General features: G+C 50.9%; 1 protein-coding gene across 10 annotated transcripts in view; it reads right to left on the minus strand.

Annotated features, from left to right (window-relative positions):
- ERI3 (ERI1 exoribonuclease family member 3) overlaps positions 1 to 16,476 on the minus strand; it is a 137,413-nt gene that overhangs the window by 80,824 nt on the left and 40,113 nt on the right. For all 10 annotated transcript variants that reach the window (XM_074597258.1, XM_074597255.1, XM_074597257.1 and 7 more), the window contains one exon: positions 2,265 to 2,337. In XM_074597258.1, the coding sequence (XP_074453359.1) occupies positions 2,265 to 2,337 (73 nt within the window). The remainder of the gene's footprint in view (positions 1 to 2,264; positions 2,338 to 16,476) is intronic.

A 16,476-nucleotide genomic window follows, 5' to 3' on the forward strand; every position in this document is an offset into this window, starting at 1 on the left:
CTGCATTATCCATGACCTAGAAATTAGCAGTTTCACACGGCGCCCTCCCCATCACCTTCACTTCATGGATCGGGGCAGAGGCAGGCACAGCCTAGGAAGTATTTCTAAGTCTGGAACGTGCCAGAGGAAGGGAAAAAGGGGCCACCTGAGGTATGCAGGGAAGAGCAGGGGGAATAGATACCTGTCCAACCTTATTTATCTCACACTGGGAGCTCACTCAAAAGAGACTGAGGTCCCACTGGGTCCCGCTGCTTGGCCAGAATTGCTTATCTAGGCTGGAAATCCTCTCTCATGAAAGCACACAGTGGTTCCCCTACAAGCAGCCCCAGCGAGCAGGGCAGCGAGCAGCACGGAAAGATTCTCATCCCAAGGTAAGCGCAAGTCCCAGGGGAAGCAGCTCTTTAGCCACAGGACAGGAGAGGTCCCTGCTCTCGTCTTCAACCTGGGTCACTTCCCAGAGAGATGCAGGGACCCTGGAACCACCCTGTGTCACAGGGCATCAGATATGGAAGAGTCAGAAAAACTTCAGATTTTTAAGGGATTAGATGGGTTGGAGGAAGATGAACATTTCTAACACACATCCCCTCCCCGCATTATCTGAAGATTGAAGCCTTACTTTCTGAGTAACACATCTGCAGAGGGGGACGAGAAGACATGGACTCCAATCCATGTGCCCCCATCCTACACACTCAGCCTGCAACCCCTCCAGAGAGCTGGCAGCGAAGTGCCTTCCTCCTCCTCCTGCCTTCAGGCCCGTGCTTGGTACTTCATGGATGCTCGCCAGCCCTCAGCTTAGTATCACAGTAGTTGCTGAAGCCCAATACATGAACGTCTGTTTTGAAGAACAGCCACTTGCCTAGATGTCCACGTTACGATGAATCCCAGCTCCTAAGAAGCTAAATCCAGGAGCTTCGAACTATGGGAAAGAGCCGTAAGTCATTCATCCTGAGGCCCAGAGGAGGAGCACAGTTGGATCAACCTACTTCTTAGCAAACATCACAGTACATAGGGATTTTTTTTTTTTTTTTTTAAATATTATTATTCTACAGCCATCAACCTGCTGGTTATGTAGCTGCTATCCATTCACCGGAAGTTTAGTGAACTTCAAATGGCAATCATTAATGGTCACTGAACTGCAGAATGCCCCAATGTGCTTTCAGATTTCATTTACCAAGGACCAGCAATCAGCCAAAAGATTTGCTCTGACAGCAGGGAAATACAAGACCCTTTGACAAGTTCAGCCGGGAATGTGCTGCCAGCATCCCTTTTTAAGTTCATGTTCTACCCTATTTGACGGAACAGATCATGCAAATTGTCCTTCCGCGGACGCTCAGCCTGTCACTCACATTTCCATTTAAAACAATAAGTAAATAAAAGAACAAAAGAAAAGCCCACAAGTACAACGAGCTGTTTACAAGCAAATTCCACTTACCAAGACCCCTAATTATCAGGAAAAGGCGCAGAAACCTAAATAAAACACTAAATTGGATGGGGGAAGGGAATCTTACTCATCCAAAGGTCTAACCAGGAGGGCCACCCCAGTTTCTCTTGTGCAGATCCCAGCCTCCCCCTCACCCTGCTACTGCTTGCAATCCCACTTGTTCTTTTCTTCCCACTGATTTGTGACTTATGGCATCACCACATTTTGCTGGGCGGATGGAGTAGCTGTGCCAGGAGACCCTCTGGATGCGTGGCAGCCTGCTCCTTAGCCAGTCAGAGAAGGCACAGAGCAACACACGACACCAGGCACGAAAGTGCGAGGCATTTTGCTTTGCAAAGTGACCACCGGTGGACGTGCTGCTGAGACATCTCCCCTCTTTCCCACACCACAAAGGGAAATGCTGATTTTTATACTGGAATAATTCCACATGTTTATCAACCAGAATTTGATCTCAAGGGAACTGTGCTCCTAGGAGCCTCACAGGGCTGCAAAACAAAAGAGAGTCAGCGACGCTGGGGCCAACACAACCTTCGCTCAAGAGGGGCCTCACAGTGTCCCACTATTATGCGGAGACACCGCACTGTGCCCGCTACAATGGGATTCTCCCCAGCTGCGGAACACATCCCATCAAGTACAGTAAGACTCTATTAGAGGAGATACAATAGGAAGCTGGAGGACTCGCTCAGCCCAGCTTCTGAGAAAATAACTCATTTCAATGCAAAACAGCAGTAGTTATTAGACACCTCCTTCAAGAGGGAAGGAGAAGGACAAGGGGAGGGGGGAGAGAGGGAGACAGGGACCATGGCAGTTTGCACAAAAGTACCTTTTTCAGATTAATCCACTGTTTGAAGTAATCAGCAACCGGCAGCCCTAAGTACTGGCATTGTCCTGGTAACCTGTAAGAGAGAAGAGAGAGCAGGTTTGATTCAATCAGTGTCCTGACAACACAAACTCTGTTTTCTTAAGTACATTTCGTTCTGAGATGGAAGAGACCCTCAAGTCTGCTGTAACGCGCCGCGCATCAGAAGGACCGTAGCTCTGGGCAAAAAAAAAAAAATAAAAAAAATCTCACGAGAGCAGAGCTTGGCTGAAGACTTACATCCATCCAGCCACATCCAGGCTGCTGACACCTTTCAGGCTGAACATTTTGAACAGGAGGTGTGTGCCAGTGCAGCTCTTCTCCACACAAACACGACTGGAGCATCCAGGCTGTCCTTAGCTAAATGAACTCACCACAAATCCCTGCAAAACCATCCTGCTCAGCCAGCAGCTTACAGGGCAGACAGAAGGCACTTGTTGTGCCCTGGTGCTTTTCCACTTGGCCTTTATGGTTAAAACACATGAGGGAGGGAAGGAGGCACTGATCCACTCATTTTTGGGGGTAGTAATGCTGCAGGACCACTGTTTTAAGGCTAAGAAAGCAGAGGCTGTTTTCCAAGCAGGTGCTTGGAAGGAGAGAGCCGTCCCAACGCTGGAGATCACAGAATGGTTCGGGTTGGAAGGGACCTTAAAGACCATCTAGTTCCAACCCCCCTGCCCTGGGCAGGGACACCTCCCACTAGACCAGGCTGCTCAAAGCCCCATCCAGCCTGGCCTTGAACACTTCCAGGGATGGGGCATCCACAGCTTCCCTGGGCAACCTGTTCCAGTGCCTCACCACCCTCACAGTAAAGAATTTCTTCCTGATATCTAATCTATATCTCCCCTCTTTCAGTTTGAAACCTTCATCCCTTGTCCTGTCCCTCCACTCCCTGATAAAGAGTCCCTCCCCATCTTTCCTGTAGCCCCCTTTAGGGACTGGAAGGGGCTGCATGCTGTCTCACTATGGGTTTGAGCCCCAGCAGCCAGAGCGCTGAGCACGTGTATTCAACCTCTCCCTGCTACTGTGAGCCGCTGGAACAGGGCTTACAAAGCAAAACGGCACCAGTAAGGGAGGCAGATTGCCTGAAGGGACAGCAGGACCCCAGGGTTTGGAAAGCTGTTTCTCCCACACTGCACCAACCCCAGCGCCTTCGCAGGGGAGCGACAGCATCAGCAGACGAGGAAGGCTGAGTCGCAAAGCCGTGCGGCTCCAGCCAAGCCTCTGCAGGGAGATGAGTTACGTGAGTTTTCCCCGGCCGGTTTGATCTGATCAAGAGTAATTGATGGATCTTGTTCATTCACGTACTGCTGAGCACGCCTGGGGCACTGGTCACAGGATCTTTAACTGAAGCAAAGGAACATCCCAAATAAATATGTCAACTAAATAAATGACTAAATTAGAGCCGTTTGTGCATGTTAAAAGCCACAACCCCAGAAACGGGCTTTTGCAAACAGAGGGGGGTGGGGAATCTCACAACTTCCTCAGGCATCTGGGGGCTGTCGAGGAAGGTTGTAGGGGGAGGAGGGAAGAGCTGCAGGTTCTAGCATCATCTGCTCAAACATCCCAACACAGACCATGTCCAGGGCAAGGTCTTCTCCCACTCTGCGTAGAAGAAAGAGTGAATAGTCCAGCCTGGACTTCAGCCTCAAGGCTGAAATTCAGGAACCAGCTCTGCTCAGATGTGGGTACAAGCGAGATACACCGCCTTGAGCTGGGGGGCACCGTCAGCACCTCATGCAGTACCCGAGTGCGCAGCCCAGCTCCAAACCCTCTGGTGAACAGGACAGCATCTCCTCAGCCCTATAAGCAGTTTCTCCACATAATGAGATGGAGGGACACAGATAACGTACTTGCAGATAATGTGAGAGTCAGGGTAGTGCAGTACCAGAGTGGTTTGGTTTCGGTGCTGCCTGCATTTCTATGGGAAGAAAACGAAGGAAGTTGGCAAACACATCCAGGAGAATCTCCTGGAAATACGTGCCCAACGAAGCCAGCACACTCCGGGCCCCAGCAGTGTTCTGGCTTTGTGAGCCTTGCTTAGGCTAAGAAAGGAATAGGCTCTCTGTGCCTGAACCAAAATGCCTGGTCCTGAAAAGATGCACATATCATCATTTAGGAGCAATAATGTAAGTCATACAGAACACATTTGAATAAGGAGGTCCAGAGGAATCTCTTTGAAAGCAGGAAGCCTGTCAAAAAAACGAGCTCGCAAGCAGCAGGGCTACGGCGATTTGCAGGGTAAGCAATGTGACTTGACAGCATGGTCTCATCTCTGGGCACGGCTCATCTGATGCTAGCACCATCGCGCTGAAATAAACCACCTGGAGTCACTCCTCGCAATTGCATAGCCGTCACATAAATAGCAGCCTGGTCCACGCATTTTACAGCCATTACACATATGTCCATGACATCCCAGAGTTGAACAGACCCCACCAGCCCCAAAGCAGCACACTAAGAAAGCTCTTCCTCCAGGAAAGCTGCTTTCTATTGGTGCCCAAATTAAAAAAACGTCACGAGAAAAGGAACCATCTAAAACAAATGGCCGGTCTAATACAGACACATAATCACCTTAACCTCTCCTTACGCTGCACACATTTAGCTAGAGAGGATGACGACAGCAGTAAGCAAAAGGTATGTTACTAAAAGCCGCGTTTCTCCTCCCAATCCTTTTCATTAATACAGGTCTCAGCCCAGCTCCAGTTAGAGGAATAATTATCATCTCTCTTAACATTTGGACAGGGCCCAGAAAAAGCACGTACAGCATCGTTCTTGTTAGCCGCAGCAATTGACAGCTAACCACCCAGTGCAATGAATGACATCTAAAGCGTTTCCATCCCTGTGGGACCAGAAGGCCCAGCAAACTGGACAGTCTGGTTCTACTTCCACCCTGAGACTGATGGCAGTATGCCCTGGGCGCTGGACAGTGGGTCTTTAATTGGAGAAAATAAATGCTCCAAATAAATATGTCAACTAAATAAATGACCCATTTTTGCAAACAAGTAACAACCCCAGAAACTGCCTGTGAAGCTGTGTGACCTTAGGACATCTGCCCTCCCCCTCTGCGCTTGTGCTCCCCTCATTTCACGTTACCACCAGAGAGACTTCACCAAGTTTTTCAAGCACTAGAAGACCTACACTCATGCTGTAACCTGAGTGGGCTGTCAGCAGCATGGACCAGAGCATCATTCTACTTCCCGAGCTGGAAGGTGCAGGTCTGGTGGCTCCAGGCCAGCACGGCCACAGCCACTCAATGTACCTGCCTTTAGCGAAGGATTGTCCTGTGGGTCTGGTGTAGTCTGGGTACGCAGCATCCCCAGCACAGGGAACCAGGGGCTCTCACTGCACAGAAACCAGGTCGCCAGGTAGCTATGGGAAGGAAAACACCCCTGCATTGTCTTTTTCCCAGCTCCAAAGCTTGTCACCTGCAGTGGTCCCCCACTTCTCAGCCTGGTGACGCTGCAGTCCCAAGCAGGACTTTCTCTGGCATCTTCTCCAGGTTGGAGTGAACAAGGCACACCTGTGGCTCTCCTGGGGACCAGAAGTGCCAGGGCCTGTAAGGAAGTATCTCAATGCACAAGGGTGACCATTCATTCGAGCAGCTCACTTGGTAAACGTGCTCATATGGTCAGTATGGCTCCTCACTCTCACGAAATTTGACTTTGATCACTGGGGGCAGCCTTGCTTGAGCAAAGAGCTCAGGATTCAGCCCTCCCTCAGATAAAGGAGAAGAGAAATGTGGCACATATCACTGCATTCAATATCCCATGATCCTTCCGGCTTTTGAATGAGGTTTCGCTGCCTCCCCAAACACTGAAGCTCTCACTCCTTGGCACGGAAGCTGGCTTCCAAAACCACCCCATCAGCCAAATGCCATGGCTTCAGGTACGACTGCACTCGACAGAGAAAAACTTGAAAACAACTGTGGGATTTTCCAGCCTCCCATGCAGCTCTGGTAAAATCTGTCCTCCCAGAAGCAGAGATGTGAGGGCATAACATCTGCCCACTCCCAAAACACAGGTCCCCTTGGGACAGAAGAGCAAGTGACAGCAGGTAGCACGCTCTCCTCTGCCAGCCAAGCAAGTCCAAGCCCTCCTTGGACTGCGCTCAGCAGTTGCAGCTCTGCAACATTTTCAGAGAGCTTCACCACCAGGCTCTGATTTCCATCCGGCTCTGGCTCCTCCACTCTGCAGGGTAAATGGAGCCTGGAGATGAACGGGATGCAAATGGGAGGCGAGGTGACATGGCTGCATTTCTCCTGTTGAAGCCAGCTCTCTCCAAGGCGGCAAGAAGCGCACAGCTCGGCGGTGATAAACGGCCTTGCTTTAGTTATCACTTTCCTTAAGTTAAGGAGAGCAGCCTAGTGATGGATGGGCTGGAATTCGGTTATCAGGGAAGGCTGTCAGCCAGAGTTGCCTATCTCCACACACATTTAGCAGGGCGTCATTATGCGATGGCATGGAGTTAAAATATGACCAAGGGTATTGAAAGAAAAAGAACAGGATTAAAAAAAAAAAAAAGGCAAATTGAGCAACAATAAAGGAGCATGAGACAAGAACGTTATCGTACTAGTGACACCTTTTATCTCGGTCTGGTTAGCTAGAGCAGGGCACAAATTGGTCCTTCCTCCACTATTGTATCCTCTTGTACAAACAGAGGCAGATAAAATGTGTCACCAGTGCGATAGCATATCAATTTAACCCTAATTATCTAGGGGGTCAAACTAAGAAATAGGGGTTTCTCATTTCAACAGGTTCCTCCATCTCTGCTCAGAGCCACCACATTAATATGGAAGGGGGAGGGGCAGCTGTAATTGATTTCCGTCACTCAGGTGGTCCTGGCGTATAAAAAATTAATGCTTGATTCTCCCAACTAATCAGACCTGGTTAACGTCCATCTGCTTCTGGGTTCAGGATGTCAGAAGACAAAGAAATTGGGCCACTTTCTACACACTGGGTGTATTGATATTGAGCCAGTTAAAAGAACAAGTCCCTCTATGGGAAAGATAAAGGAACATTAAATCTTGGTTTTTATAGACCTGGTCTCAGCCTTCCAAAAAATCCACACCCTGGAGACCTTGAGTTGTAAGAGATGCAGAACATTTTAATTGTGTCCTGGCCAACCCCACTGCACCGGGCTGCAAAGGAAAGGGCAGGCAGGCTCCTGTGCTGGAAATCCTTCATTGAAGGAGGGCTGGAAAGCCTGCTTGGATGCTGCAGCACACAACAGCAACAAGGCGATAGCCAAAGAGAGGAGCTGTCAAACCATCTCAGCCTTGCACCCTAGTTCAAAGCAAGGCTGGTCAAGGTGTGGCTCCGGACCACGCGGCGCAGAGGTGCTGCTCTGCTTTGATGTAGGGTGGGATGTCTGCCAGGCCAAGAGGAAAGCTTGGGTGCCCTCTCCTAACAGAGAAAGCTAGTGAGGGAATAACATCCTGTGCTAAGGCACCTGGGAGGTTTTAGCAGAGAAACAGCACCATGACCTGTGTACACTGAACCTCGCATAAGCTGGAACCAAGCTATAAATTTAAAGCAGTTTAGGTAAACTCACACCCTCCCAAAGAGGCAGCCTTACATTGATCCAAACTTGGTTAAAACAGTGAGTCCCAGTCAGCAGGGTTCAATGGCCTGGGGACGCAAAGGGCTGAGAACCTGTTCCACAGCACTGAGGGCGCTGGAGCTCCCCACGGAGGTGCAGAAAGGCTGGCTGGACTTTGCAAAAACCACCATGCCAGGCCAGGAGGGCTCCGACGGAGTGATGCCACAGCACCCACATGCAAGCAGAGCATCTTGAGCACACAGCACAGCTCAAGCCTGCAGAAATTGAAGCATGCTAACCCACACCTCCAAAAAAACCCCACAAACCCCAACTCCCCCATCCCAATAATTCAAGTTAGACTGGAGCAGCTTTCCTGTGGAATCCAAGGCTTTGGCAGGTAGATGTCTCCTCCCCAGCACAGAAGTCACCATGCCACTCAGTGCAAAGAGGCAATAGCAGAGCCAGTCTCCCTTCATGCTCCCGTCTAAAGTGAAGGACGAAGGGATGTACCCCCTGCCAGATCTCTGCCACCCCACCCACACGCTCCTCAGCCCCGCAGACCTGCCAAGGAGCTGGAAGAGCCCGTGTACCTTTGCTTCCTGATGGATGAACCCTTGCTGGGTGACTGCACCCTGCTCGCACCGAGCACACCCACGGCGCCATCCCTCTCTGTCCCCCATCACTGCAGGCCAAACCACTCTAGCATCGCTGTACTTAAAATTCACAAGCAGTAGCTGTGGAAAGGCAATACATTTGGAGAGGGTCTGAAAAGCCCTGGGCTTTCACAGAAACCCTGAGACAGGTCCCATCTCCCTCCCTCTTTGCTTTCCTTCCACCCTCTCAGTTCTCTCAACCACCCCCAAACTTGTCACAGTGCAACAAGCCTACGAGCCACACATCAGCTTTAAATATCAGCATGCGTGAAGCAGGGACATGAGAGCAGAGAAGTGGGAACAGACAGAGCAAGCCTCCATCGCCTGTCAGGAAACACTAATGAATTTCAACACCAGCAGCCATTGCCTCAGACGGGCTGGCGAGAGGAGACGGAGTTACAGCGAGGAGCCTTTGCAGGAGCAGCCTGCCTCTTTTCAAAGCCCCCTCTGTTAATAAATGTCATTGCAGAGCGGGCTGCAGCGGTCCTCGAGCCGGGATGGGGTGGGTCGGGGGAGAGACGGGCGACTGACAGCGCTCAGGATGCCTGGGCAGTGCAGCCTTTTCTTCTGCTGCATCCCCAGACAGGAGCCAGGAAAAGGAAGCAGACGGGACATCGCCGTTGGCATGAAGCTGTCTTCCATTAAGGTCCCAGTACCCAAATAACAACCTCCACAAGGAGCCATGAGTGCAACCCCAACACCCCCCAGTCCCGTTCACTGGGATGGATGGAGGCTCTACAGGGAACGGTCCTTGGGATGGGCAGAGTGATGCAGAGACACCCAGACACTCTGCCTGCGTTCCCAGCAGCAGCAAAGGGTTACAGAGCAGCCTATCCCTTCGCTAACGCAAATGCATTCCCGAGGCAGTGCAGGAAGAAGCATCCAGCACAGGGCACCGCATGGCAACCGCACCGATGCACAACATGAAGGTCAATGCAAGCCTTCTTTACAAATGTCAACCTGTCATCTCTGGATATTAATGAGGGCTGACCAGCAGCTAAAATGCATCCATGCTCCATTAGTAATAAGAGAGACACGATGCAGGAGAAGAGCACACACCACGGCATGTGGAGGGACCAGGGGTTCTGCAGGGCCCGGGGAGGTGTGGTGATGCACAAGATAACCAGGGCCATTCCAGCTGCCCAGGAAGGAACGCAGCCTCCACACAAACCCCTTCACTGGAGTGTGTGTTATTGTTTTCCATCAATCTTTAATTGGATTAGTGTAATGAGGCCAAAAAACCCAGGCTAAGCAGCGAGGATAATACCTGGCACTTTCAGACCTTCCTTTCTTTTTCTGTGATGCCCACAGTGGGCAGCGCTGGCCTCTCTCTACTGGGCATATTCCTGCCTAGGAAGCTTAAAAGGTAAACTGCAAGCCTTGGGACTCACAGCAGCACTGGCTGAAATGTCTCAACACCCATCATATGCCAACAGCCAGGTGCCTTTTCTCTAATTTTTGCTGGGCACCCATGCTTTCCAAGCAGCTAGCCTGCAAATGGAAAAGGCTGCTATCCCAGGCTGCAACCGGAGCTATGTGTACACTAGGAAAATGATTCTGCCACAAAAAGCAGACAGGGCAAGTGGCTCGTCGTGACTCGCTCGTCCTGCAAAGCACTGTGTGCCTTCCACTGCCATCAACCTTAATGAAACATGAAGGCATTTAACACCATGCGAGATCTGGCTCTTTTATGGGTATCTGTCTGTGCGTCAGCTAGATGCTGGCAGAGATGCTATCTCAACATTAAAAGCAAGGCTGTAACACAGCAGGTATTCAGCCTCCAACAGAAGATGCTCATCAACAATTGCACACACATGATGCTACAATAAATCTACGTGCTACCGCTTAACAGCTTCCCTTAAAAAGATTCATAGCTCTATTTACTGGGCCTGATTCTGCTGCTGTGCATGTGGGAGTAAACCCGAAGTAACTCTACCTGGAGTCAGTAAATAGCCAGGGAGAGTAGGATCAGGACTGAGCCTTCTGGTTTTTAAATAACTACTTAATTACCATCAGGATACGAGAGCTCGCTGGCTCCACGGTTCAGCTGAGGTTAGGAGTGCAGCAGACAGCAGCTTTGCACTCCTCCATACCGAGTCCTCCAGATCAGTGAAGGGGTAGAGCAAATGCTCCCACCAGCCCTTCCAGACAGGGAGGACGACTCGGGGGACTTCCCTTTGACATCAGAAATGCATGATGCTGCTCCCAAGGAAAGAGAAACTGGAAAGCCTCCAGGGCTGAGGCTGCCCCCCCAGCCTTGGGAACCTGACACTATGAAAACCCCTTAAAAACAGATTTCTACACGCAAGGTTGCTGTGACAGTCAGTCTGCTTACTAAATACGACATTACACAGCATCTCATGATAGGAGTGTACAAAATTGGATACTGTGTACATCTACCACACAGGCATGTTTTCAGTAAAAGTCACCCGTCATGACCACAGGCTGCAGCGGGTGAATTTCCAATTTGTCATCAGGAAAAACCCTTCACCATGCAGGTAATAAAGCGCTGAAACAGACTGGTGGGGGAATCTCCTCCCCTGGAGACAAACTCACCTGGAGAAGACCCTGAGCAACCTGATCCAAGTTTGAAGTTACCTCTGCTTTGAGCAGGGGGCTGGGTTAGAGATCTCTATTTAAATTATTCCGTGATTCACGCTGCAGTGGAGCCTGATTACACAGAGCGTGTCCTTTCTCCGTCTATGCGGTCTTTTATGAAGTCTTTCACACAGACACTAATTTAGTAATCGCCTGGTCCTCTGCATACTAGCTGTTTTAAGAAGGAGCGTTCAGACTCCTGCTGCAGCATACTGTAATTACACACTGAGTAAGGGAGTACATCTGATGTAATGGATGCACCCACAACGTATCGTGTCTAAGTCCCCTCAAAACCAAAACCCACACAGAAATTAAGCTAAATTTAAACGTGCTTCTCCTCCCGCTGCACAATTCCCATTGAAAAAGTATTTCTCCCCAGGAAACTGGAGCATGCGAGACCTAGAGCAAGGCACTGCTCTAGAACTGAGACACGTCCTGTCCCAGTCCTTCCTTAGACCTGCTGTGCGACAGGCAGGAGGAAACCTTGCCTCTTCCCTGCCTGGCCTGTCCAGACCATTTAGTGTATAAACTCTTCAGGACAAGGGCTTCTCTGCTATGAGTCATAAACTGCTTAGTGCCTAATGGTAAAGCCTATAGACGCTTAACATAATACAATCATGTCACTTAAAGGCCATTAGTCTCCAGTCTAAACAGCACTTTACCAGGCACAAAGGGGACCTGCCAGCTCAGGAAGGCAGCAGAAGGGATGTCGGTGGCCAGTCGGGTCACTGGACTCGCAGACACCCGACGTGAAGCCCCAAACTGAACGGAGCCAAGCTAAACGGCACAGGGGAAAGCTATGGCAGCTCTAGCAATCAGAGAGCTTTATCTTTTGGGCTTTCTTGAACCACTTGGATCAGCTGAAAGCCCTTGCCAGCCAGGTGAAAAACCTCTCCACCTCCAGCCGTGGCTGCACTGCTTGCAAGGAGGGGCAGGAGCCCCTCACCCACACAGAGGGTCTCCAGCCTTCTGCATCAACTCTCTTCCCATTCATCAAACCATTTATCTACAAGAAAATATGCCATTCTGTATTGTGACGCTGTTTGAACCCCTCTTCTTTCCTGGCACAGTCTTTGCCTTCCTCTGGCACCACATCATCCAGGTCTACTCTCTCACCCGACTTCTGTGATTGCCTCTTCTTCCCTCTCCCCTCGAAGGGGAAGACAGAAATCCTGTAAGGAGCCAGTGGGACGCAGTTCACCTCCTCCCCATCCCCTCTGATGAAACATGACCCAAAATTACACGTACAACAGCTCCACGGGCTCTTAGCACAGCCTCCAGGCTGGCAGCAGCAGGGAGCCTGGCACGTCGTGTAGCAGGGTCTGCGCACCTGCAAATCGCATCTGCTTGAAGGGAAACAAGTTTGTCTTTTCCTCGTGCGGGAGAGACCACTCCCCACCTCTGAGCACGAGCTGCCATTAGTATTTGCTTCGCCGGAGAGAAGGAGCAGCGAATCCTCCAGAGCAAAGGACAAGTGCAGCAATTAGGATGCAGGGGCTGCGGGAGCTGTTTAACAGCACGACCCGGAGGTCAGTGCCGCCGACTCCCAGCCCTGCATAAATATTGTATGAGTCGGGAAGAGGGGCTGTTACAGCCACCCTCCGCGCCAGCCCTCCCCCCTCCATCGCCACTCTGCATCTAGCTAGATACGCCGGGAACATTATTTACAGATGTGACAGTCGGGAAAATCACTTGAGTAAGTAGGAGAATGGGAAAGAGGGCTGCTCGGTGGAGCAGGCGCCTGGGAACGGGCTCCCACCCACACATTCTGCTTCCCCTTGCAGGGTGCTCCTCTGCACGGGTAACTGCCAGATGGCACGGCCCATTCTCAAACTGGAGGATGAAATACCACCAGGAACAAGGAGGGGAAGCTGTGAGCTCCCCTCTCGAAGGTTGCCCAGGGGTTTGATTACCAATGCTGCCAAAGGACACTTCAACCAGTGGCTGCTTCCCAGTTCCCTATCAGTATCTCTGCCAGACCCTCCCTTTGCAGGGAGCTTTATAGTAATACAATGAGGGGGTTTTCAGAGAGCTTCCCCACAGACTCCGTCCGTGTAGCGCTGCAGAAGGGTCCCTACTTCAGCACAGCCACAGCGGCCTCATCCCTGCAGAGAATCCTCCAGCTGCTCTGTTTGGTACCAACCACCTTCTTCACCCGTGACCTGTCCACTGTTTATTCTCTGAAGGACCATCTTTACCTGCAGCTTCAGCCATGCTGATCAGCACTGTCGCTACTGCATCTTGGAAAGACCTCTCGTTCCTCTGCCCATTTTTTTACTGGAGACGCCCGCCAACTGCAGGTTTGCCATGATGCTCTACACAAATACAAACCTACTTTCAGGTTGACTGAGACTGGAGGCTCCCAAGGACAAGGACACAGGTCATTCTTCAACTGTACCAGCAGCCCATGAATTCCTAGGGGCACACAGCTAATAAACATTACTGCCCTGGGCAGCACACAAGGGCTGCAAGATAGGAAACACAGCTTGGATGTGCTTCTGCCCACGATACCACTCCAGAAATTCCTCCGTTGCTCTGCAGCTGGTTGCTTAATCTAGAGAAGGCAGAAGCCCAGTATTACCGTTCACAGCTTTCCTGAACTCACTGAGCAATTAATGGGCTTAATTATTGATGGCAAAGGCAGGGAAGGGAGAAAAGAAAGAAAAAGCCAACGAGAAGGGAATGGTGTGGGGGTGGCGGGCGCCAAAGGTCTCCGAAGATCTTCCCTCAGCCGAGAGCAGAGAAAGAGCCCCTAGCCGCTCTGCCGCTCCCACGGCCCTGCTCTAATGCTCCCTGACATGCCTCTGAAGACAGCGAGCTGTTTGCAGTCACCACCGTGATTTGTTAGTAATTATTTTCACGGTGTCACATTGCTGTCACTCTCTTAACAAAGAGACAGGCAGCCCGAGGCTGCCTGCGAGAAAGAACCAGCAGAGAAAAGGAATTGTCAGGCACCCAGGGATCCTCTTTGCTTCCTGGGTTTCACAACCAGAGTCCTTACCAGCTTCTGAAGAAACTTCTGAGAAGAAGTGGCAAGTCAGAATCATCTCCCATCCTGGTCACAGCAAGAGGAATTAATTACTTAGCCCCCTCCTAATTTCACCTTACCTGTAAATCCAGTGCAAGACCCAGGTGCTTAGAGCCCCTTAAGCCAGCGATTTGCTTCAGGCCTGCAGCAAAGGCAAAAAAACTTTGGTAATTGGTGACTTTTAGCGCTCTCCTTGCAAGCTCCAATTTTTTTTCATATGGTCTTGCCATTAGACCGCCCTTCCCAAGCACAGCAAACCCTGATGACAAACCCCTGCCTGAGCCTATCACACATTAACCCTCCAGACCGGCCACGTGTGCTCTCCCCACACCAGTCTCATTAATTCTGGCACTCTGCTGTGCTCTGCGTGGCAGTAACATTTCATTTGGCATTTTGCAATGCCAGCAGACCTCGGCAGCTTCCTCACACCTGAAATACACAGCCTAATGGCTTGCCATCTCTGTTTTCTCATACGCAGCGCAGTGACTTGACAAGAACCTCCCCTTGAACCACCTCCCATCCATCCATCTCACACCTACTGTGCAACCGTAGCCATCTATCCTTCGGCTAACTTGTCAGTCCAAGGTAATCACTCCTTTCCCAGTAAGTGTGGAGCTTGCTTGGGCCCCCAAGGAATGAAAGCTATTTTGGCACCTGAAGTGTCACACAATATAAGGATATAGAGACGAAAGACTGAGACACCTGGCCAGCCAGTCCTTAAAGCGCCCTTGATCTCTATGCAGAAAGCAAGTGGACTTCTCCCGAGCAATTCAAAGTTTGAATTACTCCCAGCAGAAGCGTTCTTCCCCTGCGTGCTTACTGATGGCACGCAAGGGTCAGTCCCTGCAGCCGCGGGGAGACCTGGGTATTAATTCACCCTCTTAGCACAGGGAGAGTTTGGAAATATTAAGCCTCGCAGTCTAAGCAAAACCCTCCTGCAATTAACTGCACGGAAGAGCACTGACTCAGAGGGCAGCTCCTTTTCAGGGGTCCTTTTAATAACCAAGAAACGGCACATACATGCTGTGAAGAATTAGGATCACCATTGGGAAGCTAAATGGTCCATAAAATGTAACAGTTCTCTTCAGAGCTGGGAGCACAGCGAGCTGGAGGAGAGGTCTTGGCAACCTCCCACCAGCCTCCTCCCTCTGCCCGGTTTGCAGGGGGGACACATGACTCCAGGCAGGGACAAGGAGCTGAACCCAGCCGGCGGCCAGGCACCTGCGGCATGCTGGCCGATGGTCAGCACCGAGACCTGGCTCGACACCCAGAGGGAAAAAATGAAGCAGGGAAATCAGAGATGACCAAGATGCACCTAAGGAGGGAAAAAGAAGAGTGTCCCAGAGCGTAGGTGCTGGGCGGAGGGGAGGAGAAAGCCCTGCTGGAAGAGAGGCAGACGAAACTGGTGGGACCAAGGCAGGGGAAAGCCCTGAGTAGCATGAGCTTCCCACACACAGCCCTGCCAGCATATTGCGCTGCTTCCTCACTCTTTTTCCCCCAAACTCCACTATTCTGCTCTTTCTTCTAGTACCACCTCCACATGACCCATGTCACTCCTAACACCTGGTCCAGAGCAATCTCCAAGCACAAGATGCTGTCTTTGGGGTGCCAGGCTGAGGGCAGCACCCTGTCCAAACACACAGAAAAAGGTGACTCCAATGTGGAATGGACTCAGCTCCAAAAGTTAGTCTGCAGTTCCAGCAGCCTCCTGAGAATCCTGCACACAGCCAGACATCAGCTCCTCAGGATACGGAGAGTCGCTGGACAAGGCACATGAGAATACGCTGGAGGGAAAATACCAGGGATGACCTCAAGATGGCCCAGTAGGTCTTTGCCAGCCAGGAGCTTCAGGAGGAAAAGGGACTGAACCCATCGAGGAAAATGGCTCCCAACAGGAAACAAACACGCAGACAAAATAAAATGCTTTTGAGAAAGCTACGGACTTACACGAGGCTTGAAGACATCAAGTGAAAGGGGAAGGACGCTGGTCCCAGGCTGGCAGTATTTTTCAAGCAGAGCTCTCTAAGCAGAGAAGCCATGAGAAGATCACTCCCAGCCAAGCCACTGGGAGGGCAGCACTGGCGCCAACGCACAACTGCTCTGCTTAGGCTGGGAAGTAAGAAGAGCTGGGATCCAAAGGGAGACGGATGACATTTTGGCCCCAGCATGAAACACTACGGCTGTCTAATGCTAGAAAAATTACGCTTTTTGAAGTAATAAAGAAAAGTCACACTTCGTGAAGCTAATCCTATTTTTCAGACATGCTGCATACAACAAAACTCAGATGGCAAACAGCCCTCCAGTGGTTTATCCTCTGTAGTCCCCAAGCCAACCAGCTTTTCAGTTCCCCAGGGCACAG

This window comes from Larus michahellis, chromosome 8 (assembly GCF_964199755.1).
Source record: "Larus michahellis chromosome 8, bLarMic1.1, whole genome shotgun sequence".
Classification (NCBI taxonomy): domain Eukaryota; kingdom Metazoa; phylum Chordata; class Aves; order Charadriiformes; family Laridae; genus Larus; species Larus michahellis.